This window comes from Propithecus coquereli, unplaced genomic scaffold (assembly GCF_000956105.1).
Source record: "Propithecus coquereli isolate 6110/MARCELLA unplaced genomic scaffold, Pcoq_1.0 Scaffold154, whole genome shotgun sequence".
In the NCBI taxonomy this organism is placed as follows: Eukaryota; Metazoa; Chordata; class Mammalia; order Primates; family Indriidae; genus Propithecus; species Propithecus coquereli.
In genome coordinates this window covers 1,432,617-1,458,928 of record NW_012139858.1, presented here as the reverse complement: position 1 = coordinate 1,458,928, position 26,312 = coordinate 1,432,617, and the positions used below count along the sequence as shown (strand labels likewise).

The window sequence follows — 26,312 nt, the reverse complement described above, 5'->3', positions numbered from 1 at the left end:
CGAATTGGAGCCAATGGCATAGCAACAGAAACCTTCCCTTGACGTTCCTCGTTCTTCCCAGCAAAAGAGTCACAGGAAAGAGCTACAGCAAGGTGAGGTGATCACAGCACTTCTGCCCTGCTTTGATAGAGTGGGGTCCAGGTTTGGACCTCACAGCCGCCTCTTACCCAGAAGAAATCGCAGAACTGGATGGAGAACAAACCTCTGACTCTGAGATAGGAACTCCCTGGCCCCTGGGCTCTGCCTATTTGAAACTCTAAGACACTGACATCGCTTTCCTTAACTCACTTGGTCTGACTCTTCTTTCTTACCTAGTTCTTTGGCACTTAGCACATTCTAGCTCTTCTTTAGAATCCAACCTGTCACCGGCTTGATTTATACCAACTAGTCCCCTCTTGTTTAACTAAACTCCTCTTAGTGTGTCTGCTTAGAACTTGAGTAAACATCTGATGGAATCTGTAACCTAAATACATCCTTGTTTAAGGTCACTAGAGAACGAAGACTCTATCCAGAAATCTTCCAATCTTCCTATCTTCCTTCCTTCCTTCCTTCCTTCCTCCCTCCCTCTCTCCTTCTCTCCCTCTTTCTTTCCCTCCCTCTTTCTCCTCCTCCTCCTCCTTCTTCTCTCTCTGTCTCTCTGTCTCTAACATGAGTCCCTCATAATAACATCCCAGATACCTTTTAGGATCCCAATATCTTGAACGAATGTGGTTATCAAATGAGTATCTCTATAACAGTGATTCTCAACCATGGGTGATTTTGCCCCCTAGAGGACATTTAGCAATGTCTGCAGACATGTTTGGTTGTTACAACCTGGATGGGGAGAAAGGGGTGCTACTACCATCTAAGTAAATACAAGCCAGCGATGCTACTAAGCATCCTACAATTCACAGGACGGCCCGACACAACAAAGAATCATCCAGCCCCAAATGCCAATAATGCCAAGGTTGGGAAAGCCTGCTCTATAAGCCCACTCTCTCAGGCAGCCTGGAGTACAAGTGGGCACTGTGACCCAAAGGTGCCAACGTATCATCCAAAGGCTACCGTTGTGCTGGTTAAGTGCTCTTGGAAAAGCCAAACCCGTTAGTTAAACAAAATTTGTGTGATCTACATAGCTTTCTCTTCAACAAGGCTTTGGGACTTAGTCTTACCAAATTATTAAACACAAAACACATCAACTTGTGAAAAGTACTGCTCTTGAGAGAAAATGTTCTCACCGCTTGCCACAGACTCCAATAGCATAGCCACAGAAACCTCCAACAGATCTCTTGTATTTATTCTAACAAAACTGCATAGATCTCCTTATCAGCAAGCATTTGGTTACCCTTGAATCAGACATCATTGTAGGCAGACACACAGAGCTCCAGCTGTCAGCGATCGTTACCTGGGCGGACAAGCCTTTTCATAGCACTTCTTCTGTCTCCCATTGGGCTGCATTTCTGGGTCACAGAATGTAGCTTTCACTATCCCACGACCCTTCTTTATGCAATGGGCAGTCTGGCGGCGGATACCTGGGGATCGGACAGAAAGATTCACACATATTGGATCCTGAGCCCACATGTTCATGGTCAGGTGAGGCCCTGATCATGTCAAGTGATCACGTTGATAGGAAAGTGGTTCAAAAGTTATTTGGTTTTTAAAGTAGGGATGAAGATTGAGGACCTCTTGCTATTCACCCTCATGCTGCAGCTGGCAACAGGTGGAGGAGATCTTGCTTAGGAAGGACTGCAGGTCTTACAGGTAGATTATATAATCTATTCCATAGATTACAATCCAGCTGTGGAGACAAGACTAACACACATGCCAATAGGAAACAAAGTGAGGTCTAAATAATGAAAGTAGATATCATCAGCAGTTGTTACCAGGCAATGCTATATTATTACCTTAATCAAAGAATAAGGGAGACAGAGACCTTTACATTAGTTGAGGTTGGTAAACTCTGAAAGACAGGAATAAAATTAAAAATAATATTGTGAAGTTTGAAATGTTATGTTTTTTTAAAATACAGTGTTTTGATATACAAAGATTGATCATCATAATGCCTTCAGAGACCAGGTAGATAATGTAAGTAAGATACACATGCAGAGGGTGGCAAGGTCTACAGGCAAACAAAGCCTTGTCCAAGGCCCCGTTCTAAGCTGTGCATGTGTGTGTGTGTGTGTGTGTGTGTGTGTGTGTCTATATAAGTAATGTATTATCCATTATTTATTATGATGTATAATTAACCAAAACCTCACAACCACCCAATGAGGTCAACACTATCACTATCGTTATCTGACAGATGAAGAAACTGAGGCACAGTGAAGTCGCATAGGTTGAGAAAGGGAAAGAACCACTGGCTTTGCTCACTAGGACATCACAGCAGGAGAACTTAGAGGAGTGGCTAGAAGGTCATGGATTGGGAGGTGACAGGGCAGTGAGGAAGTGAGTCAGCATCTCTCTGAAAGGGCCAGTGCTTCAATGTTACACGTGGAACACCGGGTGGGGACAATGAAGATGGAGACCCCTGCGGGACAGAGCCATCAGGATTGCTTGTACCGAGGCTGCCACCCTGAGCTCTCAGGACATCTGGGCCTTGAGTGGGCTCACTGGCATATGGACTCCAGAACAGGAAAGGCCCTGAGCAGGCCAATAAGCCGGTCTCTTTTACTGGACTGCCGAGGACACCCAGGGGCTTCCCCACAGCCACACAGCTGGCAGGACTGACCTGGAGCCAGCTGTCCAGCCACCCATCGCCTCACACTGCCTTGGCAGGGACTCGTTCCAGCTGAATCCTTCAAGCAAGTTTACACACCCAGATGCCACATGGCATCTTGTCACTTAAAAAATGGCCAGAGGGAGTTGCAAAACAGTAAGTAGATACTTTGAAATGAACCAACAATATTTTTTTGAGAACATTCTCTTTTTTGAAGAGACAGGTAAATTTTCAACCACTCAGGCTTTCTTAACTAACAGACAACATCAGTGGGATAGAGACCGGCATGGTTGACGCCAGAGAAGCCGACATGTATCTGCCATTGTAGAATGGGGAAAAGAAAAACTTTAGCTGCTTAGAAGTTTCATTAAAGCTTGACTAGTTTGCCAAATTCTTGATGTCGAAATATAAAAAGAAATGGTTGGGTGATTCAAACAGGTTGGAAACATTTCCAAAATGCTTGTAGCTGTTTTATACACAAACAGCAAAGATAAGTGTGCTCAGTACTCTTGTCTCTAGAAGGGCACAAAACCTTACATAAAGTCCCCTTCAGAGAGTTAATCACATTGCATGGGTCCATCCACAGGACCAGAAATGAGATGAATGGATAGGTTGGTCAGGCAGATATCATCGAGTGCAAACAGGAAAATTGATAACGATAAGTCAGAGTTTCTCCACGGACATTAATGGCCCTGTCCTCCCAGCCCTTGCGTTCTTGCATATGACAGCTCCTGTATATGACAGATCACAAGCTAAGCCCAAATCTTCCAATGATGGGGCTCCAACCCACTAGGTGGCCTTCTCTGGTGTTACAGGAAGCAATACCTGGCCAGGTGCTTCTTTTCAAGTCTGATGTGTGTGTGCTCATTTGGTAAAATTTAACTTATTTCATTTCTTATCAATTTCTGGTTAAATAAATAAAACAAACAAATCAATCCAAGAGTCCTGGGTTCAAGTCCCCACTTTCCCTTCTACGCATCACTTGGCTTACTCTGCGGGACAGTAAGAACAGTGATATTCAGGCTGTTTGGGGGCAGGAAGCTGAACTAGTTGACCTCTGAAGTGTCTCCTACATTTTAAAATCTATAATCCATGGAGGGAAAACAAAGTTTAATCACTGGATAATGAGAGGATAATGAGAGGATTCAGGTTAATATAATTTTATTTAGCCTAGAAAATAATTTGTTGTCAGAATGTTTCAAAATTATATTAGTTCATATTGCCTTAGTGAATGCGCATATGGCAGCTGTATTTTCCAAAGATAGCTGCAACAGTACTCTCCCACTCAGCACGCTCTTCTACAATGTGACCTTGTCATCCTCCCTTTTGAGACATGGAGTTTAATTCCCCTGGGCCTTGGACTGCTAAATGTGGAAGGAATGCTGTGTGACTACAGAAGCTAAGTCAGAAAAGGCCATATGGCTTCATCTGTCTCTTTTGTGTCTGTCACTCTCAGGACACTCTGGCCACCATGGTGTAAGAGGCCCACACCACGGGAGAGGCGACATGTAGGTGCTTGGTTCCACAGTCCTAGATGAGCCCAGCCTCAGATCGCCCAGCTGAGGCACCAGTTGCATGAATAAAGGAGTGTCCAGGTGGCTCCAGACCCCGGGCATTTGAGTCTTCCTAGCTGAGGTGTCAAACACAGGGGAGCAGAGACACACCATCCCCTCTGCACCCTGTCTAAATTTCTGACCCAGGGAATCTGTGAGCATAATAAAGTGGTGGTTGTTTTACTACACTAAATTGAGGGTAGTTTGTTATATAATAGTAGTAACCAGAATAGCACTCAGTACCTGTGAGCTCTCTTCCTTTCTCCAGTCAAGACCCAGTGCTAAAATCCAGCATGGCTTGCTGTAGTCTGAGCACTACTGATTTTGTTAAGTTTCATCTCCTCTTCTCCTGTGCTACAGTTCTTCTGCTTTCCCTCCAGGTCCACTCTGCCCCTTGCCCCACCCTGCTCTGAGCCTTGGGAAGCCAACCCTATTGACTGCTGTGGCTTCCAGTTAGGTTTGGGCAATGGAGGTGCTCTCTCTTTGTTTAACTGCTCCTTCTCCTCAATCTTTATGCCTAGGGATGGTGGCCTTATTCCCTCACCCTCCGCTGTTAATGGGCAGGGGCAGTGCATTATCTTCCTTGGTTTCTGGAGGGCCGGGGGACCTGCAGCCTCAAGGAAACATGGCCTTCCTCGTCCTTAAGTGCTGCCTTTTGACTGAATCCAAATTTTATATAAAAAATCCTTTTGTTAAAAAGGGTGCAGCAGAGAAAGATGAGGCTTTTCTTGCCTCCTTTGGTGCTTAAAAAAGAACAATTTGAAATCAGAAAGACATGGGTCCCCTACCCCTGCGTGGACCCTAAGGAATGACACCTCCTTTGTAGTAAAAAAAACTCAAACCATTAATCTTCAGTGACATACTCATTAACTCTGAAAACCAATTGCTAGAATAACAGAATCTTTCTTGGTATAGAATATTACAATACCTCATGTAGAGGGGGTTAAGAATCAGGCCATCCTGTTAAGAGCAGTTATCATTATGTGACACTGCAAAGGCAGAAAGTCTGAGAGATTAGGCTAAATCTATGTAACCTTGATCTTTACCTGTTAATTAAAGAAAGAAAAATGATATTGGCTTTTTAATTGGCTTGTCATTTTAAGGATGCTAGTCAATCAATATGTTGCCACAATGCTAAGATAACTGCTTATCTGGAAGCATTTACTTTAAAAGACATGCAGTAGAAATCAATCACATTCCAAAATATATGAGAATCAAATGCAAAATGCTATTTCCAGAGGATTCTGAATGCCTTTCTCCACGTGGCAATGAGAATGTCACCACGCAGCTGCAAATGCTTGTTAAATCTTACTGGATACTAGCAGTGAAAGGTCAATTAACTACCTTTAAAAGAACTGTCTTCCTATACTCTAAACCTGATCATCTTGAGTGGAAATTATGCTAATTATAAAAAAACAAGTAAAGTTCTTTGTGTCCAAAAAACCACAGTGACATAGCTTATCATATTCTCAATTCAATATTGAGATTGTAAAATACAGAGAACCTGTTATATGTTTAATTTAGTTTGATTCAAAAATTCAATTTAGGAAGAATATAGATGAAACAACTGAAGACTTAGCTTATTGTAATGATCTATGGCAAAAAAGTACAGTATTTCCTATTATTATAAGCTTATCAAACATATTAAAGACAGTGGATATTTAATGACATCGTGTGAAAGAGTTTCAAAGTATTGTATATTCAGTCTTCGAGAATGATATTAGTGCAAACTAAATTTTATATTAGCACATAAATTATAATCCTCCCAAAATTAGATATTTGATTTTAGTAATGAAAAATTATAAGAACTCTGTGAATCAGTGACAAGAGAGCTTATCACTGTAATCCCTCTAAATAAATAGAAATAACATTAACTTCATAGGAAGAAGAGAAGAATGGGAATTCTATAACCACCTGTCTTGCTAACGAGTCCATCCTTAACCAACTTTCAATTTCAGTTCCCACTAAATATTCACCTTGTTTTTTCCTGGCTCCCTTGGCCCCTTCATCTCTGTTTTCCTGCTCAATGAGTTCAGATCTACCATTCATAATGAAGGCTCAGATAAGGACAGTTTGGATTCCATCACTACAAAAACTCAAACACATGGATGTGTGTGTGTGTGTGTGTGTGTGTGTGTGTGTGTGTGACGGAGGGAGAGTGATCAACAATCACAACATGAACATCAACACCAACGCCACCATAAGAACCAGAACTGGTTTTGAAACCTGCTCTCAACACTTACTTGCTGAGTGATCTTGGGCACTCCTGCCGATCTTGCCAAACCTTAGTTGTATCCTCCTCAACTTCATGATGGCAATAAGATTATAATATAGGGTTGACGTGAGGATAAAAATGATGTATGTATCCTGATATGTACCCTAGGTATGATACAATGCTTAGTGCACACAGTAGGCCATTAAGAAAAGTTTTTGAACCCAAATCCAAAGCCTCTGTGTAACCCACTCGCCTGATCATGGGCATTAACTCCTTCTGAAACTCTGCTTCCTGCATCTCACAAGATCAGGGCTGACATCACACTCTGAGGCTAGGGGATAAAGCAAACAACTCATCCCATCCACTGGAGCCTTAGCCTTCATACTTCCATGATGCAACTGCCTTCCTGTGAGCAACCGAACCCTCGGTTATACAATTCATGTTTTTTCTAGCTCAAAAGAATGTTGACACCAACTTTAATAACAAATATTGACTGGATATCAGTCAATAAGATTTGATATGATTATTATTCATTTCTGAAACCCATACATCTCACAATATCAGTAAGACTCAGAGCCAATAGTTTTTTCTTTCCCTGAAATGCCAATGTAATGATTACATAAATTCATAAATTGATTGTGGCGGGCAGGGGTGACATAAGAAATTATACAAGAAATGCTCAGACAAGGTGCTTGAAGAATGTTTAACAGTGTTAGGTAGAAAAAGGTTCTGCCCTATGAAGGAGCCATTTTCAAAATTTATCACAATCAAGAAATACTCCTTCCTGATTATAACTCACCTTCTGTATCCACTGTGTGCAAATTAAGCAAAATACCCAATTAAAGAAAACCAGAACCATGAAAAATCTTATAAGACTCCTGGGTTAACAAGAAAAGCAGACAATCAGCATTTCATAGAGCACAGTGAGCAAAGCAAACCTTCATATAGACCAACTGAGAAAATCCAAGCAACTGCATTACTAGAGAACAAAACTAAAGACCTGGAAATAAGGCAGGGACTAATCTCTGCTGGCTGCATGGGGTCAAAACAGGAGAAGGAAGACCAGCAGAATTAGAAAACATTAGATTATCCACCCTGGCTAAGGGTTCTCATTTTCGAGTTAGTGAACTAGAACTGAAAGGTTATCAGACCTCCATTGCATAATACTTGGAATTTATTTTATATATTTATGCATATAGCAAACTATATAATCCTCATTCCATAGCATCCATCTCAATTCCATTAATTTAATTCCATTAAATATAGCTCAACAAATCTTCCTATTATCTTTGAGAAGTCTTAGATTAAAAAGAATCCCCCGGGTATTATTACACATCAATATCTGGATGTGGATGATCCTGAGAATTATGGTGGGCAAAATCAGATGGATTAAGTACCAAGATGAGTGCACTTTGAAAATGTCAAAGAAGCATCTGACTCTGATTTTCCAAAGAAGTGAATTCTGTTTTCTAAATATCTGTATATGGTCACAAATCAGGGTTAGAGTGGAACATGTGCCCCTATGCGTGATTCTCATGTCTTATCAAGGCTGTGTGAACACATGTCAACCATGGTTACCTTGAGCTTTAGTAGGAATACTGTTGGCTAAACCCTGTAGGAATTGGTTCATTAAACACAAGTATCTGCTCTACATGAATGTATTTCCGATGAACATGACCTAGTTTATAAGTCAGTTTAGAAAAACAGTTGAGCAATCTCCAGGAACTTTTCGGGCACAGTCTTTGGGGTTTTCGATATTTGCTTTTCCTACTAGAACATGACATTCCTTGAACAAAGGGACGGCTACCAGAGAGAATTCAGCCATGTGGGCTAAAGAGAAAGTAGAAGACCAGGGTAGGGCAGGGGAAAGTGTTCTCCCTTTTGTGTAGGCCATTCTTATACCAGACCTGAAAATGCAGAATTGAGAATACTACTGAGCACAAAATTGGCCAAAGTCATGTACAGAAGCGATGAGCTCTTTTCTAACAATAGTGTCATTGTAGGACATAAGGAAAGTTTGGTTAGAATTTATTACAATTGAAAGAACTCTATAGCACTAGGGCTACAATGAGGCAAAAAATGTGGCTTTTATATTTTTATGAAAGTGATTCAGAGCTTTTGCCAAAGTATTGTCTTACTTAACAAGGAGGGCTGAAGCTTCCTATTGGATCAGTATCTGTGTCAAGCCATTTCTGCAGCTGTTTCTTCGCAGGTAATCTGCTGGCTGATCTTTCGCTGATGATCTTTTTTTTTTTTCTTTTATTTCAGCATATTATGGGGGTACAGATGTTTAGGTTACGTGTGTTGCCCTTGGTTCCCCCCCCAAGTCCGTGTTTCAAATATGTCCATCCTTCGGGTAGTGCGCATTGCACTCCTTGTGTATACAAATACCCGTCCCCTCCTCCCTCCTCCCCCCTCCTCCCGGCCCCCTCCCCCCTCCCCAACATCCAATAGATGTTATTCTTATATGTGCATTTATGTGTTGATTAGTTAATACCAATTTGATGGTGAGTACAAATGGATCCCGTTCTTCTGCTCTTGTGGTGCCCCACTTTGGATAATGGGCTTAAGTTTAATCCAGGAAAGTGTAAGAGGTGCTAGATCACTGTCATTTCTTATGATTGAGTTACATTCCATTGTAAACATATACCAAATTTTGATAATCCACTCATGGATTGACGGGCACTTGGGTTGTTTCCACATTCTTGCAATAGTGAATTGTGCTGCCATAAACATTTGGGTGCAGATGTCCTTATCGTAGAATGTTTTGTGCTCTTTTGGGTAGATGCCTAAGAGAATCCAGAGATGAAACCATCTGCATATGGTAATCTAATCTTTGACAAAGCTGACAAAAACATACATTGGGGAAAAGAATCTCTTTTCAATAAATGGTGCTGGGAAAACTGGATAGCTACATGCCAAAGACTGAAACTAGACCCCTACCTCTCACCTCTCACAAAAATCAATTCAAGATGGATAACAGACTTAAACCTACGGCATGAAACCTTAAGAATTCTAAATGAAGATGTTGGGAAGACCCTTTCAGACATCGGCCTAGGTAAGGAATTCTTGAAGAAGAACCCCAAAGCAATCGCCGCAGCAACAAAAATAAATAAGTGGGATCTAATCAAATTAAAAAGCTTCTGCACTGCCAAGGAAACTATCATTAGAGTGAATAGACAGCCCACAGAATGGGAAAAAATATTTGCTCTCTACACATCTGATAAAGGGCTGATAACCAGAATCTATCTAGAACTCAAAAAAATCAACAAGAAAAAATCAAATAACCCCATCAACAAATGGGCAAGCGAAATGAACAGAAACTTTTCAAAAGAAGAGAGAATAATGGCCAGAAAACATATAAAAAAATGCTCAACATCTCTAATCATTAGAGAAATGCAAATCAAAACCACAATGAGATATCACCTAACCCCGGTGAGATTGGCCTCTATCAAAAAAACACAAAACAACAAATGTTGGTGAGGATGTGGAGAGACAGGAACACTTTTACACTGCTGGTGGGACTGCAAATTAGTGCAACCTCTGTGGAAAAGAATTTGGAGATACCTCAGAGAGCTAAAAATAGAAATACCATTCGATCCAGCAATAGCACTATTAGGCATCTACCCAAAAAAGCGCTGATGATCTTTTGATGGGTGACTCAGATCAATTTCTTTCGGCGAGCCTTCTGTAAGGGATGGCAGCACTTGTTATTCTATCCCCTTCCAAATTTCCTGGGAAGCTCGTCCTAAAATCTCCTGCAGTTACAGGGTCACTCCCCCGGGTAAGGCGGGAGTAAAAGCAAATGACTGAGAGGACAGAAGGACAGAGCCTGGCATGGAGAGAGGACCATCACTGGTGTTCTCTGAGAGACAGCCCTTTACCCCTGAAGAGAGGGCTGTGGAAAACACACTGGCTTTCATGCCTGTTGGCTAAATTTATTAATATAACATTCCCTTGCCAGTTTTTCATATGGATCTCTGATCTAGAACAAAGTTAATAAAATTTTTTTGATATTGAAAATTAAAAAAAAAACTTAGTGAATTTATGCTTAAATAACCATTTGCTTCAAATGTGAAACAGTAATATATAACATATAGACATGTAAAAAATATTAGATTATAAAATATATACAAATATAAAAAACAAAAACAAAAAAGGCACCATGTTCAAATGTAGGTAAACATCCCTGCAAAACAGTGAGTAGAACTTAATGAAGGCTCTGTCAGGCTCTGGGCAGAAGCAGTTAGTGGTGGCCATGAGCTCAGCTCCAGTGGAGATAGAGGACTGAAGGTGCTCTACATGAAATGGGGATGAGACCAACCTTATGGAAAACTGCTTAGCACATTCACTCTTGATGAGTTTTACGCATAAGAAGGCAGCAAGACAAGGACTCAGTCTCTCAATCAGGAGCTCACCCAAGCTATGCGCTGGCCCCATGACTGTATCTAGCATAACTTCAATGTCACTATAAGACAGTAATTCTAAGGAATCATGACAAGTCCTGGTCGTGAAATAAGGTCCTGCCGTGTGGTCAGGTAAAATTGCAAAATTATTAGAAACAATAAGGAGGTACACACAGAGAGAAGATGGGAGGATAAGGGTAGGAGAGAGAAAAGAAAAAGAAATTAAAAGGAAATCATACTACAATTGAGCCTGTAAATTATAATTCCAAAATACATAAATAAATGTCATAGTTAGAAAAGTAACAAAATAATTAGAACAGGAATTCACTCTGGGTGAAATAAATTTGGTAGGGCAATCTGACAAAAACTTTAAAATAAGGATGTTACTGCCTTTACTATTTTCACCTGGAAATTTCATGGGCACTTTAAGTGAACATAAATAATCATAAACTCTTCTTCATACATGTTTCTTGTCATATTTTCCCTATCTAAGTGAATAATACCACCATTTAGTTACTTACCCAAGGGTGAACACGGGGTGTTACCCTTCAATCTTGCCTCATGTTCGAATCACTCTTATCAACAGATAAACTGAATCAACTACCAAGTCTGGTCTAGTCTGTCTTCTAAATAGCTCCACATTTCTACAATTTTTCCATCTGTGCTGCTTCAATTTTAGTTAAGCCACTGTTATTCCTTGACTACTGCAAAGACCTTCTATCTCTTCTTACCACTAGCATCTTTCCCATACAGAAATAAGTATGGAGGCTGTCTGAATAAATAAATGAAGACAAAATTTCCATCAATAAATCACAATAAGTTAGGAAGAATATGAAAAAAGAAACAGGAACAAATGGATATGAAAAAGAAGCAATAAAAACTTGGGAAACATATAGGGTCATTGAAATAAAAAATGGCAGTGGTGAGGATAAATAATAGACAGGATACAGTTGAAGAGAGAGTTAGTGAAGTAGAATGCAGCTCAAAGAATGTAGAATTCAATTCAAAAGAAAAAAATTTGAAAATTATAAAAAAGCAATTAAGATGTATACAGGGTAGATTGAAAAGTTTCAACATTTGTATAATAGAAGTTACAGAAAACAGAATAAAAGGAATAGTGAAAAAGTAATATTTAAATAGATAATTACTAAGAATTTTCTGGAATTGCTTTTTGGTAATTATATTTTGTACATATTAACTCACTTAATTCTCACACCAGCCACACAAAGTAGGCATTATGTTATAATTCCTCACATTTATAAACAAAGAAACTGAAGCACAGAGAAATTACACAAGGTTACACAGCTGGTAATTTGTTAAGCTGGGATTTGAATCTTAGCAGGCTGGTTCCAGAGTTCACAATCTTAACTACTGTGACATACTAATGGGACTGTCTGTTACTTAAGAGTGAGGAAGAGAATCATGGGCCCAGGGAAGATTTTACACAATTGAAGGAAACACTTACCTGAATTCAACTTTAAGGGAAGATGGTGGCACTCAATAGGAAAAAAGAATAATATGAATAAATGAGAAAATGAGGAGTATTTTTTGACCCATATGATCAAGAAGAAGCATGAGAAAACTCTGAGAATGAGCAATCCTCATTCATCAACTGCCCCATTCCCTTTCTAACCATTTGACCTGCAGGTGAGTTGACTTTTAATGTATATGAGAGTCCTTTGTGAGGACAGGACATGAAGAGAAGAATCTCCCTCACTTAACCACAGTAGGACTGACTAGGACCAGAGGGAAAACTTCTTGTAAGCAAGGACAGCAACAGACACGAATTATTCTTATTCTTATTTTATATAAAGTTGCAAAGAAAGAAAAAGAAGGAAAGTAATCCAATTTATTCATAATTTCAATAGCAAACAGGACAAAGGAATGTACAGGAAGGGAATAATAAAGACAAATCTCATTCATGAATGCAGATGCAAAGGTCCTAAATAAAATATACCAAACAGAACTCAAGAGTGTATACAATATATGTACAAGTTTATATCATATTCAGTAAACTTTATCTGAAGAATGCCAGTATAGCTCAGTAACAGAAAATCTATTCATGGAATAACCAATTAGCATATTAATGGAGAAAAAACATGTGATTATCTCAGCAGATGCAGAAAAATATTGGGACAGATCAACATTCATTCATAATGAAAGATATAATAAGCTAGAAATAGAAGGGAACTTATTTTCCCTGATAAAGATCATCTGAAGCATTCTTATCAAAGTCAGGAGAAAGGCTTGGATGCCCCTTATTGTCTATTGAAATTATTCCATTCAACACTCTATTAGCGGCCCAAGTCAATGCAATGAATCCAAAAAACAAAAACAAAGTAAAAAGATTGGAAAGGAGATAAAACTTTCCTTATTATTAAACACTACAAAAATGGAAGAAATTTTATAGACAAATTGAGAGTTAATAGTAGAGTTCATCAATGTTACTTGATACATAATTAAAACACAAAAATCAACAGCATTCCTATACCTCTCTAAGGAAAAAATAATAAATATTAAAAAACCCCAAAGACCTGAAAAGAGAGATATATTTTGTTCATACATAGAAAAACTCATTGTTTTAAAGGTATCAATCCTCACATATATAACCCATAAATTGAATGCAGATGGCCAAACACACAGAGGTTCCTGGAAGGTAGAGCGCCCCGAGAGGGCATGGAAGCTCCATTTCCTTCTCACATGCTTTGCCCTATGCATCTCTTTATCTGTATCCTTTGTAATATTCTTTGTAATAAACCAGTAAATAGCTCCAGGCCACATGGAAGGAGGAGGAAAGACACAAAAAGCATCAAGCACAGAACCTGTCATCCTGGAGTTTTGAATCTGGCAAAGGCGATAAAATCACAAGTCAGCAAATAATCAGAGCCAGATATAGAGAGAGCTCGCATCACTTTAAAAATGGAATTCTGTGCTTAAAAAATCAAGCTAATAAAAAGATTTTAATGACTACAATTCCTACAAGTTGGGTCCTTTTTCAGAGGTGCTTATAAAACTGAGTGGGAAAAGGAGAATAAGAGAGAATCACCACATATCATACTTAGAGTTCCAGCAGAAAGGACACAGTGAGTTTGGTGTTAGCTGCATAGGCAAAGCATCACACGGCCCCTCTATAGAAGCCACACTGAACTGTCTTTTCACATGTAACTCCAGGAACAAGAAGAAACCAAACCAATTCTACCTGAAGGTACAGACAAAAAGGAGCACTCTCCCAAAGGAGCCCGAATGATAAGTGGCCACAGAGAGCATCGCAGTGATCAGTCAGAAAGGCAGGTGAGTTATGAGCTTAGCCATGATCTCCTATTTAATGTAGGACCAGTGGTGACCATTAACAAACCCTGGCTGTGGTGACGAGCCTGGAACCTGCTCAAGGAAATCCAGTCAAAAAGCAGCCAAGGGACTAAGAAGCTAGAAACAGCTACTAGGATGTGCACACTTTTAATCTAAGTATGTAAATGGGGTGGGATGAGAGCATTTATTTCTAAATACCGTATAGTGTTTTTGGCATTTCCTTCATGTAGATATTGTCAAGTTCGATTATAGCCATCCACATTGGTTTTATCACATTTTTAGCATTTTTTTAAAAAATAAGAAGATGTCAAAATGATAACAGCTTTAAAAAAATGCCCATGAGGAGGGGATATCCTATTCTATAAATGTGGTTGGAATAATTGATCTCACTCATAAGGAAATTAGATGTCTACTTTATACCACACATAAAAGTAAATTTAGGTGGGTTAAACTCCTTATGTGAGATTCAAAATTTTAAAACTTTTAGAAGAAAATATAGGATCCCATCTTTATGACTTTGAGATAGAAAAGTAGTTTTAGTTAAGATACTAAGAGCACAAACAATAAAGGGAAAATTGATAAAACTGATTATATCAAAATCTAACATTTCTGCTTAATATGAGTTCTGCTTCATGTAAATAAGACAACATAAACAAAGTTTAAAAGACAAGCCAAACACTAGAACAGAGGCTTCTAACTTTCTCAGTTCACAGTGCTCTTAGCATCTCAGTAATTTTTTCATGGTGCCTTCAGGCCAAATAAAACATTTAACAGCTCCATTAATTAAATAGTTAGGTCCCAACTTAGTAAGTATTTATGGCCTAACAACTCAGTAGTCATCTGAAAAAATAATACATAAAAATTGAAAGACAAAATAATATTTGTTTCATTTTAAATTAACTTATTAATGCTAATGAGATGTGTGCATCTATTGGCTATTGTACAACTTTTCAAATCTTGGAATGACACTGGATACCATATTTCCTGTTCTGCATAGATTTTCAGGTGGTACTTGATTTTTTAATCACAGCAACCACTGAAAAAGCAGTTTAATAAAGATAGGATGTCATTGAAAGGAATATTATGTGACCTAACCTTGAACTACCTTGAGATAGTAGTTCGCATGATGTCCAAGAGATGTTAAGTATAGCTGTTTGCCTTTAAAATTTCTGTTTGCCTGGAAAATTACAAATATTCCACGGCGCCTCTATGAGTTTACTGATTTACTCCTACAATATGCACAGACTGTATGGTCCAGGAATTTTACTTCTAAGTATACATATTAAAGAAGTTCAAATATTGAGGTAATATGGCAATAATTACAAGGTGTTCATTACAGCAGGGGTCACCAACCTATGGCAAGTTGTATAATTATTTTGTTATATATTACAATGGAATAATAATAGAAATAAAGTGCACAATAAATGTAATGAACTTGAATCATTCCCCCAAACCACCCCCATCCCCCAACACCCCGGTCCATGGAAAAATTGTCTTTCATGGAAACAGTCCCCGGTGCCATTGCAGAAATATATTTAATGCAAAATAGTAGAATGTATAAATAAATTGTGATATATTCATACAATGGAATAGTATGCAACCCTTACAATGAATGTACTAGAGCTCCTTTGATCAGTGTGGATTTATCTCAAAAGCCTAATGTTGAATAAAAGAAGCAAGATAAGAATGATACATTGAGTATGATACTATTTATAGAAAGCTTAAACGCCTGACAAACAATACTATATAATATGTCTACACACATGTATAATAAACATAATTAACAATAAACATGAGAGTAATAAACACTGGTTTCACCGACCCTAGTTAACTATGTGTTTTGGAAAAGCAAAGGAAGTGGAGTTGGGTTCAGAATTTGTTACTACATTCTCTGTTTTGCTGGTATGTTTAAAATGTTTCCCAGTAAAAAAGTATAAAACTAAAATAATACAACAATTTAAAAAATAAAATGTTACTATCTATTTGTAACCCTTTTACTATGGAAATCAATTTGGTAATAAGTTCCTTAACATTATCATAATATTTATATTCTTCGAACCTGGAAATTCCACATAGAAATTAAAACTAGGGATATCATTTTTTACATGGACCCAAAGATGCTCATCAGAAGAATGGCAACAAGGAATTGGCTAAGGAAATGTTGTCTTTTCAGAGAATAAAATGCCTCCTTAAAAATTATAGTTACAAAGACTGCATAACACATGAAAAACTATCCCTGTTATGATAAATGAAGACATATGTGTGTATGTGTACATCAATACATCCATATGCATACAACTGTATACATCTATGATTAGATGGAAGGAAAAAAAATTGAAAGGAAAAAAATTGAAGCAGCGAAAATACATGTGTTAGGGTGGTGACTTTATTTTTCATTTTTTAGTAATGTGTTTAACTTATTTTTACAACATAGAAAGTTTCAACTTAAAGAAAATAAAAATCCATCACTTGAATGATTCAGTGTTTTAGTCAGTCTTTCATCTTTATATTGAGCAATGTGTGTCCTGTGTCAATATTAGCAATTTCATCCTCTGTGTTTGAGAGTATTTAAGTAGATATGCTATCTTCCTTTGCCAGAGCAAGAAAAGTCTGCATCACTCAAATAGGCAGTGTGGCTGAAGTTCAGGTGAGCATGTGAGCACTTTGATCATTCCCATTAAGGCTTAATAATCAGAATGACATTTACCCAGGTAGAGGTGCTGCTGAAGGTTCAGGCTACAACAAAATGAAATGTCTGATTCCTATGTGGTAAGAGTGTTTGATTTCCTAGCTAACTTCAGATGTGTCTTTATGATCACTGCACAAATCAGCCACTTATCTCTCGATTCCTGATGCTCTGAAATATAGTACGTGTAATGCACAGAGCTCATCCTATCTTGCAATAGAAAAGAGTGGAGGATGTTCTCCTGTTTCCGGGAGTCCCTGCCCAGTCAGTGCTGGTTCAGTTTGAGTCCATGGTGTCCTGGGACAAATGATTGAAGCTTAGAGCTTAAATTCACATTTCATTGAAAGATGAGAACACAGAAGATGAAAAATTGACAAAGTATTTGTAACTACAGTCACAGTGACTTCATTTTCCTTCCATTGCTCCTTAGGGAAAGTTTGTTCACCCACTTATTTTCTGCCTAAATTGCCTTTGCTTAATTGTAAGTCTAGTAACCCCCCAAGCAACAGTGGACAGTACGCTTAGAAATGCTAGAGGTAGCCCTGGGAATTGCAGCACTGGCTCTCCCACCAACACCAATTATGGCTGCTGCCACACACTGCACCTTCCACCTAGATAAATTTTCAGAGGTATAGCATCTCAAAATAGCACGTTTTAAAATGAACATTTTATTCTCATAAATTCTAGAAGCTAACTTTGGCTTTCTGTGCCAAAGTAAGGAAAGAAAGAAGTTAATAATACAAAAATTGTAAGTTTGACAGTGCATGATGCAACTTCTAGATCTCTTTGCACAGCTACCTGCTGAGGGTGAGGAAGCCAGAGAACAGGCGGTGCAGAGAGAGACCAAGTGTGTGAGGAGGAAGCCCCTGGAAGAGTAGACCGTGGTCTTCTAGCTCTTTCACTGCTTCACTGTTACTCCCTTTGCTACATCACCAGTTCTGGCACTTCACCCTGTAGCTGCCCTAGTTTTATAGGCAGTAGTTACAGGTAAGAAGCAAAAAGTTCCATGACAGACTTTGACTTGATCCAAAAGGAGAAACAGCGGCAGAGGCTTTCACATATGGTGCCATTATTAAATCCCCCTAAATGAGTGACAGAGCCCCAGTACCCAACAGGTCCTAACCTCTGCCTTCATCGGCCTTGGGAAAATTCATTTAGCCTGCGGCAGAGCGAGTCTGTGCTTCCCAAACGTCCACACACACCTCCATATTTCCCAGCCTCCCTTTGCAGTTAGACTGTGCTCATGTGACTGAGGTTATCCAGTGAGATGTATGCGGAAGTGATTTGTCACTTCCAGGCCAAGGCTGTCAACAGAGCCAGTCTGCCTCTTTCATCTCTCTTTCCTTACGGGGCAAGCTGGAAGCCATGCGATAAAGAAGTCTTAGCTAGAAGATGAAGCAGGGCCTTCCAACCTGCTTCAGACACACAGTGATGGGTTAAAAATCAACTTTCATTGTGTTGACTTACTAGGATTTCCATTTCTTTGTTATGGTAGCAAAGCCTATCCCATCCTGACTGATACTTGGCAGCGAGTGCATCTTTCCAATGCTTGATTCCGTGTGATAAACCTAAACTCTCCCAGTAGATATAAAAAATTGATAAATTGGAGATGGAGAAAGAACCCTGGGCTAGGAATCAGAAGAGCTGGTTGGGGTTTGGATTTGACCATGACTTATAGTATGTATCTGGGCAGGTTTTTCCACTTTTGTAGCCCCCAGTCCTCAACGAGAGAAGTGTTTTTTGAGCCTTTTTGTTTGACATGTAACCCTTTCTTCAAACAAAATCTTTCATGAGGGCAGGTACATAAAGCTCACAAAAGAAAAACTACTTCTCCCTTTAAACCATGCCCCTGTGCATTCACTGTCCACAGAGGCCCCAGGGCCATCTCTCCATTTCCGTGGAACTCTGCAGACCCATGGGCACTGAGTACAAACCACTGGCTCAGATCACCCCTGTGGCCCGCACGGAAGCTGACGTGCATTCCCAGTGAGAGCAGCTGTTTCTCACCTGTCCCACAGGTCACACTGCACTCTGTCCAGCGGCCATACTGCCAGAAGTACATCAGGTGCTCCACGTCATTGTCAAGGCCATCTTTCCGGATTGTGTACTCATACTTGATGCCAGGGTTAGTCACTTGGAATAGGAGCTGAAAGGCAAGAGAGAGGTCACATCAAACTCTGTCGTACTTTATACCATAAACCACAGTCATGCAAAAACATCACACAATGTCCATCATCTAAAAGTAGTTATGGGAGCATGCATTGGAACAAATGCCATTAAACGGATCTATGTCTATGTCTACTTCTCTATATCTACACCTATATTTGTATCTGTATATCTATCTCCACTTCTGTATCTATATCTCTATATTCTCCATTCTATTATTTCTTGGCCGGATTCCCATGGGAATTTCAGTTCATGGAAACAGGAGGGCTAATCATATGGGGACTGCTCTGAGGGAACGATCAAGAGTGTCCTTTCCAACAATAGGCAGGTAGGTCACCTTACCGGCTTATATACTTACTAACTTTGTGACTATAGGTAAGTGCCATCCTTTGCCAATATACAAAGTGAGGGTAATGATAGTACCTACTGCTAGAATTATTGTGAGAGTGAAACGAGTAAATACACATAAAGTGATTAGAACAATGCCTGACATGGAGTTAGCACTCAATGGATGTTAATTTTTATTATGTGTGGTGTTATCTCATGCTCTTCCCTAGCTCTTGGGCTGTTAGTTCCTTTAACATATTGTATTTCTGGGAAAAAAATGGTTAAGGGTTTTAGCTAAGGTGGGTCACTCCTGGGACCTTCCCCTCACTTTCCTCTCCTGCAGACAATCTTAAAATGGATTCATCTCACATGAATGTGAGATGAATTTAAAATGGATTCATCTCAAATTTAGAGGCAGTGGAACAGTTGCTCTCTGGACCTGGGGGTTCCCATATGTAAAACCTTGCCCCTGTGGCCAGGTCAGATGTGAGGTCTCCTGACATTCATGGAGCATAGCTGCCAGCTTGGTCTCCAGCTTCTGTGAGTACTCTGATCTCTGGCTTGGAAATGACCTCCCTTTAACTTTTGAATGTGGCTAGATCTGACTCTCTTAGGCCATCTGTCACCCCCAAACTGCCTTGCCTCTACTGGTAGAATCATTCTACTCCTTTCTTACAGTTTTGTGCCTAATATGAGAGACAAGTTCCTGCTGCCTTTGAAGAGCACATACTGCATTCTCACCCATGCTTCCGCCAATGGGTTCACAAAGTCAAACCCTCTGCCTGAGGACAACATATGATAACACGTTAGTTCGTCAGTTAACAGTCAGTTACAAGTAGCTTCTGGAAAGCTTAGAAACTGGTTCACACTGACAATATCCTTGAGGAACAATCACCCTCAAATACATCAGCCTGGAAGCTGATGGGTGGTTTTAGAGCCCCTGGCATTTTGTTATGGTGGTTTCAGCAATAAAGGATTAACAGCACAAACTGATCTTTTGCTCCCCTCCCTGTTTCCTTGCTAAAAGAAATTTTAAAGATTCTTACTCAACACACCCTACTAAATACCTTGGAAGAGGAGGGAGAAAGATCCTAGCTAGTGCACATACCAGCAGTTTCTTTCCCTTCGCTTACCTGGATCCACACCGACTCATTGGTAGGACCTGTGGCCATCAGTTTCTCCAGCTCTCCTTTCCTGTCATACTGAAAGACAGTCCCTGCCAGCTTATAGTTCCCATTCCACTGGATAATAAATCCTCCATTGAGGTAATATTTCTCAGGGTCTTCACTCCTGATAGCCAGGAAGTTTCCAGCTCCCTCAACTTCCATCACCCTTATGTCCCTTGCTCCTTTCGGAATGAGCGCGATGTCAACATAACCTAAGGGGAGAAGACACAGTGATGAAAGAGACACTAGCTTCTCAGCTGAACACGGTCTGTTTCTGGCCCACTGCTCATCCTCCTTCCGGAATTCCCGTCATTTAGTGGCCTTGCTGGGTGGCCACTGGGACTGGCAGAAACACTAATTACGGAGAATTTAATAGAGCTTGGCCAAGAGCAGAATTCTAAGGAGCTTCATGACTCAGCATGTGAACAGTTTTGTGAGGAGAGGTGAAATAAATGCAGATTGGACTCTGAAGCTTTTATGGTTGATCCAGCATTTATTTTTCTGTGATTTTACATTGATGGTTCAAAATCCTAAAGCTCCTAGCTAGCTTCCTTACTAGAATTTCTGCTCCCCCATTTGTTGCTACTATCAGATTAGTCTTCCTAAAAATCACATAGGATACATTATATATTTTACTCTTCCCCCTTTCCAGTAGGTTAAAGACAGACTCTTAGAAGTAATTTTATCCTAGCTTCTATTCATTAAGAAAATCCTGGAGGGAAACTTGGGTTGATTGCCACCTGGCTCTCTTGAATACAGCCTGTGATGAGACACTCAGCTCTGAGTACAGCCTTTTATACTGTTGGACAATTCTATTCATGAGAAAGGGTTTTTTTTTTTTCTCATTTTTTCTTTTATGGTTTGTCAAAATATGAATTTATAATTTATTTTCATGTATTCTAATCCAGCCTTCTGAAAAAGCATACGTAGACATATCAAAATGATAATAACACTAGCCACAGTTTTATCCTTGCTTGATGGCTGTTATGGCAGGAGGCACACTGGTGACAAAAGGAATGAACACTCAGTGGTTGCCAGTGTTTGCCAGGCTCTGTGCTAAGCACTTCATTCATTCATCTTATTTATGCCCTTAAGAACCATCACCTCACAGGATGGAAAGAGCACAGGTTCTGGGGATGTCACTGACAGGATTCCTGGGGCAGGGGGGTCAGAAGACCAGTGTTCTAGTCTCTGCATTACCACAGATTAGTTCTATTACTTTCATTACCTCATTTAACTTTTTCCAATCTCATCTGCACAAGGAAGGCGATTGAGTGATGAAGTTTGAGGTCTCTCTCGGCTCTAAGATTCAATAATTTTGCTTTCTCTAAGCTAATCATTCCTTGTTCCTCGATCTTCTTCATACAAAACACAGTTTTATGATCCTGATCATTCTGGGCATTTCACACTGGATATATACTAGGTTTTGTGGCCTGACAAGCAAGACTGTTGTTTTTGTCATCTGAAAGTGCCTTGACTGCTCCATCTCCCTCTGACACTACAGTTATGGGGTCCTGGAAGTCAAACCCTGGCCCATCCAGCAGGAATAATTTGCCCAGAAACTGGATACACAAGTTCAGCCTCAGCTGACCACATATTCATTCCCATTATTTCCTAGTCACGGGGATTATTCTTCCGTGAGTGCTCATCTGCACCTGTTTCCCCAGTGCGTTGTTTTCTGGTGTTGCCCACTGGTTGCTTACTTCTCTTGGAAAGGAAACACTGGGTTCTTCCATGGTAAAGGTTATGAACAAAGATAAGAAGGCGGTGGGGATTTGATGCAGAAGTGCTGGAAAAACAAAGCCATCTCTCAACAATCACATCCCTCCACATAGCTCGCAGCTCGCTGCAAGACATCTGGGAATAATCCTCTGTAAGGAGCCACCTCAAACTATGGGCCCCTGAGGGCAAATAGGTGCTCTCTTAAGCAGGGAGATGGTGTTATTACATGGATTGCCTGGGACAACTGCTGCCACCCACCACAGAAACCACAGTTCTGGGTGGAGAGATGGGAGAAAAGAATGCTTTGGGATGTGTGCTGAGAGGGAAGGGAGTTACAACAACACAGCTCAACCACAGGCAAGACATGAGGCGAAAAGTGCCTGATTCAGTTATTCCCTCAGCATAACTATAGAATGGTTAATGATTTGGTATGCTTTATTATCAAAGGAACACGGACTCAATCTTAAGGAAAACTTTTTTCACTTAAATTTATATGAGCACTTATTGAATACCTACTATATATACAGGTTATGTTTGGTGATTTTGAGTTGGGGAGAGTGGAGACAAAGCCTACAAGACAATTTCCACCCTCAGTTTATAACTGCATTAGAGAAAAAGAATGAAATGTAAGGTGGAATAAGGCAGGAATACAAGACAGCATGTAAATAATTACAGAGAACTATATATTTTGGGCGTCTTCCAGGAGAGGAAGTTAAGTTCCCTCTTTTGACCTTGGCCCTTATATTAATTGACTAGCCCCATCCAATCTAACTCCATTTCACAATTTTTGCAGCACTTCTTGGCCTCATTTGTGTAGCCAGGGTCTTCACGGTGTATCTGGCTTTATTGAATACAAAGTGAAGGTGGGATCTGGAGAGTGCCCCGTGGGTGTAGGGAACACAGACCATTGTGAGCACTCAGAGGGTTTCTCCAGGGTGCTAGAGAAGCCAGTGCCTGGGAGCTTTGAGAAACCTGTCAGGGAATGAACAGTCTAAAGCAGACACAGCTCCCTGAGTGCCACAAGCCAACCGAAGCCCTATGGGGAGTGACTGGGAGAAAACACAAAGGCACAGGGAGATGTCAAATGCTCAGTGGTGGGCATGTGGCCAGAGGTATTGAGATTCCCAAGGCAGATGTAGGGGTGGGAGGGAGGCTCAAGACACACTTATGATCTCTTTTTCTCATCCCCAAGAGATCAGGACAGAGAAAAGAACCCAGCACTAAAGTCTGATTTCCTAAGGGATTAAAAGGTTAAGTGGAGGAGACCGGGGATGACAATTCTGGCTTTCCAAGAAGAAAAGCCAGTCTGGCACAGTCTATCAAAGGCCAAAGACAGAAACCCCCACAGATAAAGAAATAAAACAGGTCGAATGCAGAAATATGATTTTTAAGTGTGACTTTTTTATAAGTCAAGCAAATAAAGCCACATCTAAATAATGGAAATATGTACAAAATACCTTTGTAAAGATCGAAGAAACGTAAGCTATCATAGGATGCTTAATCATAAGCTTAAGACACACTGGGTTATCACTCACATCCCTAATAAGTAATTCAAAGGATATTTTTCATCCACAGTAAAGCTATCAATCAAGGACATGATATACAAGTTTCCAATGATAATTCTAAAGGGTAGGACAAGCATTACATTTCACAATTTAACCTTAGGAATTCAATAGTCAAAGACGAAAAAATGAAGATGGAAATTAAACAAATTTAGATTATTCACAGTTATGTTTACTAGGGAATAACAGGTCATATAATCAACTGAAGAACACACCTGATACTCGTAGGCTCCTACTTGGTAACTTCATCCTGAGTAGTAAGCATGTCTAGGAGAGAGGCATAGCTTTGCTGGACCCAGGACAAATATCTGAAGGTGGCTCCACTGTCTCTGAAGATGGCTATCACTTCCTGTCCTGGGCGTCACCCTTATGTAGCAGACACTGCCCCCCCTGCCCCCCCACACACGTGGGGCTCCATACTCCTAGCCATGTGCATTTTTGTGGAATCCAGAGAATTAACAGCCTGACCTCCCTGGAGTAGCCTCAACCCATGTCTCATGGGAGGTGGTGTATATCATTTCAACTCCTTCATCGCTTGGGTGGGAAAACTCAGATGTGCAAATTCTGTGCTGGCTCCCATGTCATGGTCACTGGTTTAATGAAACACCCTTTCTTGGTTACCTTCCTTGCCCTGTTTCACTTCCCCAATGTCCTACTAGTGCTTCCCAGGATCCCCTGACCCCCAAATAAATTATTAATATTTGTAGCTGAATTTTTGTCTCAGGATATATCCGGGGAAGCTCAAACCAAGGTACTTGTAGTCGTCTTCATCGTCCCCAGGCCTACCTTGGCCTTTCTCCCAAGATCCCACCAGCTACAAATCATTGCCGGTGCCAAGAGACCACGAGAACTGTTTGAACTGAAGGCAAATCTGCATGAGGTCATAACCGATTTGGGGCAAGGGTAGACTCTCCACTCCCTGAGGATCATGAGTAGCTCAAAGCTGCCCAGAGAAGAAACTTCATGAAGGGTAACCATGGGGAAAGAACAGTAGAGTGTGGGTAAAGTGGGGAATGCCGGATAGAGGAGCTGCCTGGATAGTCACAGGGAACCACTGGGGGGGACCCTGTTACAGGGAGCAACTGGGAATAAAAGAAAGCTGAAGCAAGCCTGTCTCACCTCTCTTTTGGCCCTGAAGTTGCACCCCAATACTTTAAACCCATCACTGGCTTCTCTGCCCTCACTTAGAAACTGCCCTTGTATCTGCAGACTTCTCAACCAGCTTTTGATCTCTTATAAGCGAGCTTTTGATTTCCTCTCCCCTCTAGTTCTTTTTTTGTTCTAACATCATTGGCTTCTAGCCCTGGATCCTCTTGTAATGCCTGTACTCAGGCATCACACTCCTGTACCTGTTCCCATGTGCAGCCACGAGGCCATGGCAGATCTCTGTGTTAGTGTGATGCCTCCCGTGTTTGCTCAGTTTGCTCAGTTTCCTAAAACTGCCAAGAACTCCCTACCCCTTTGTAGTGAGGGCAATACTCCATTTTGAATACTTTGAAAGTCACAAGCTGTTTTAAAAAAACAAAACTAGGAATCAATCAATCATGTATCTTGTCCTCATTCTCAGTCCCCTGCCACTTTGATTATTTATTTGTTTGTTTATTACCAGATCCTTCTTTCTGTTTAAACATCTTTCTCACGGTCTGGCAGGCAGAGCCATCTCCAAGGCACACTCCACAGCGGTCCTCTGTGGCATTGGAATCGATCTCGTAGTCACAGCCGACCATCTGCGGGGAAGAGAGGTGAAGATGAAAGACCACGCAGGAGACGCCACTCTTGCCTTGACCTGTGACATCTCCTTTCCCACTTTGTTCTTTAGAAGACTGGGGGGGCAGAGCGGTGCGGGGAGGTACAAGGGTACAAGAACAAATGCTTTCTCCTGGTGGCAGCCGGAGGAATAAGCAAAGCATCCGCTAATGGTAAAAGAAATACTTGCTCAAGGGGGAAAGTGGCACAAACAGCGTGGTTTCTGATTTCTCAAATCAGAGGTAGCGTTGAACACAGTTTCAACAATCTAACTATGACAACATCTTAGAATCGAAGTTGGTAGAGCAGCAAGTCGCTTTCAGGTGAACTCCCAGCCTGGAAAAGGGGAGCCGTGAAACTTGGGATGTCCTGGAGCATCAGGTACCAAAGAATCACGACACTTAGATTGAAAGTCATGAAACACATCTGACCTTCTCTGTTGCTTGCTTTCTTCCATTACTATGAGGGAAAACTATACTATATTCCTTTAGTCATAATTTTCTTTCCTATTTGGGAAGAAGAATTATGTCCTGGTAGATTTTTTTTTTCTTTTTGATCTTCAAAGACCATTTTCTTTCTATCTTCAAAGCCACCTCAAATTTACTGAAAGGAAAAAGGGTTTGAGTCTTTAAATACACCTTCCACCAACTAAACATAGAACGAATGCCTACTGACAGAAAACAGCTCCATTCCTCAGGTTAATTGTTTCTAATTGCTTCTAGATCCAAAGACAGTGCTACTTGACCCAGTTGGGAAAAA

The 26,312-nt window shown here is 40.4% G+C and overlaps 1 protein-coding gene across 1 annotated transcript in view; it reads right to left on the bottom strand.

Moving 5' to 3' along the window:
- The window catches only part of ADAMTS12 (ADAM metallopeptidase with thrombospondin type 1 motif, 12), a 319,080-nt gene that overhangs the window by 40,952 nt on the left and 251,816 nt on the right, over positions 1-26,312 (bottom strand). Inside the window, exons 14-17 of the mRNA XM_012640504.1 lie at positions 25,414-25,534; positions 20,491-20,735; positions 18,872-19,010; positions 1,385-1,511 (exon numbers count right to left, since the gene is read on the bottom strand). Coding sequence (XP_012495958.1) covers positions 1,385-1,511; positions 18,872-19,010; positions 20,491-20,735; positions 25,414-25,534 — 632 coding nt within the window. The remainder of the gene's footprint in view (positions 1-1,384; positions 1,512-18,871; positions 19,011-20,490; positions 20,736-25,413; positions 25,535-26,312) is intronic.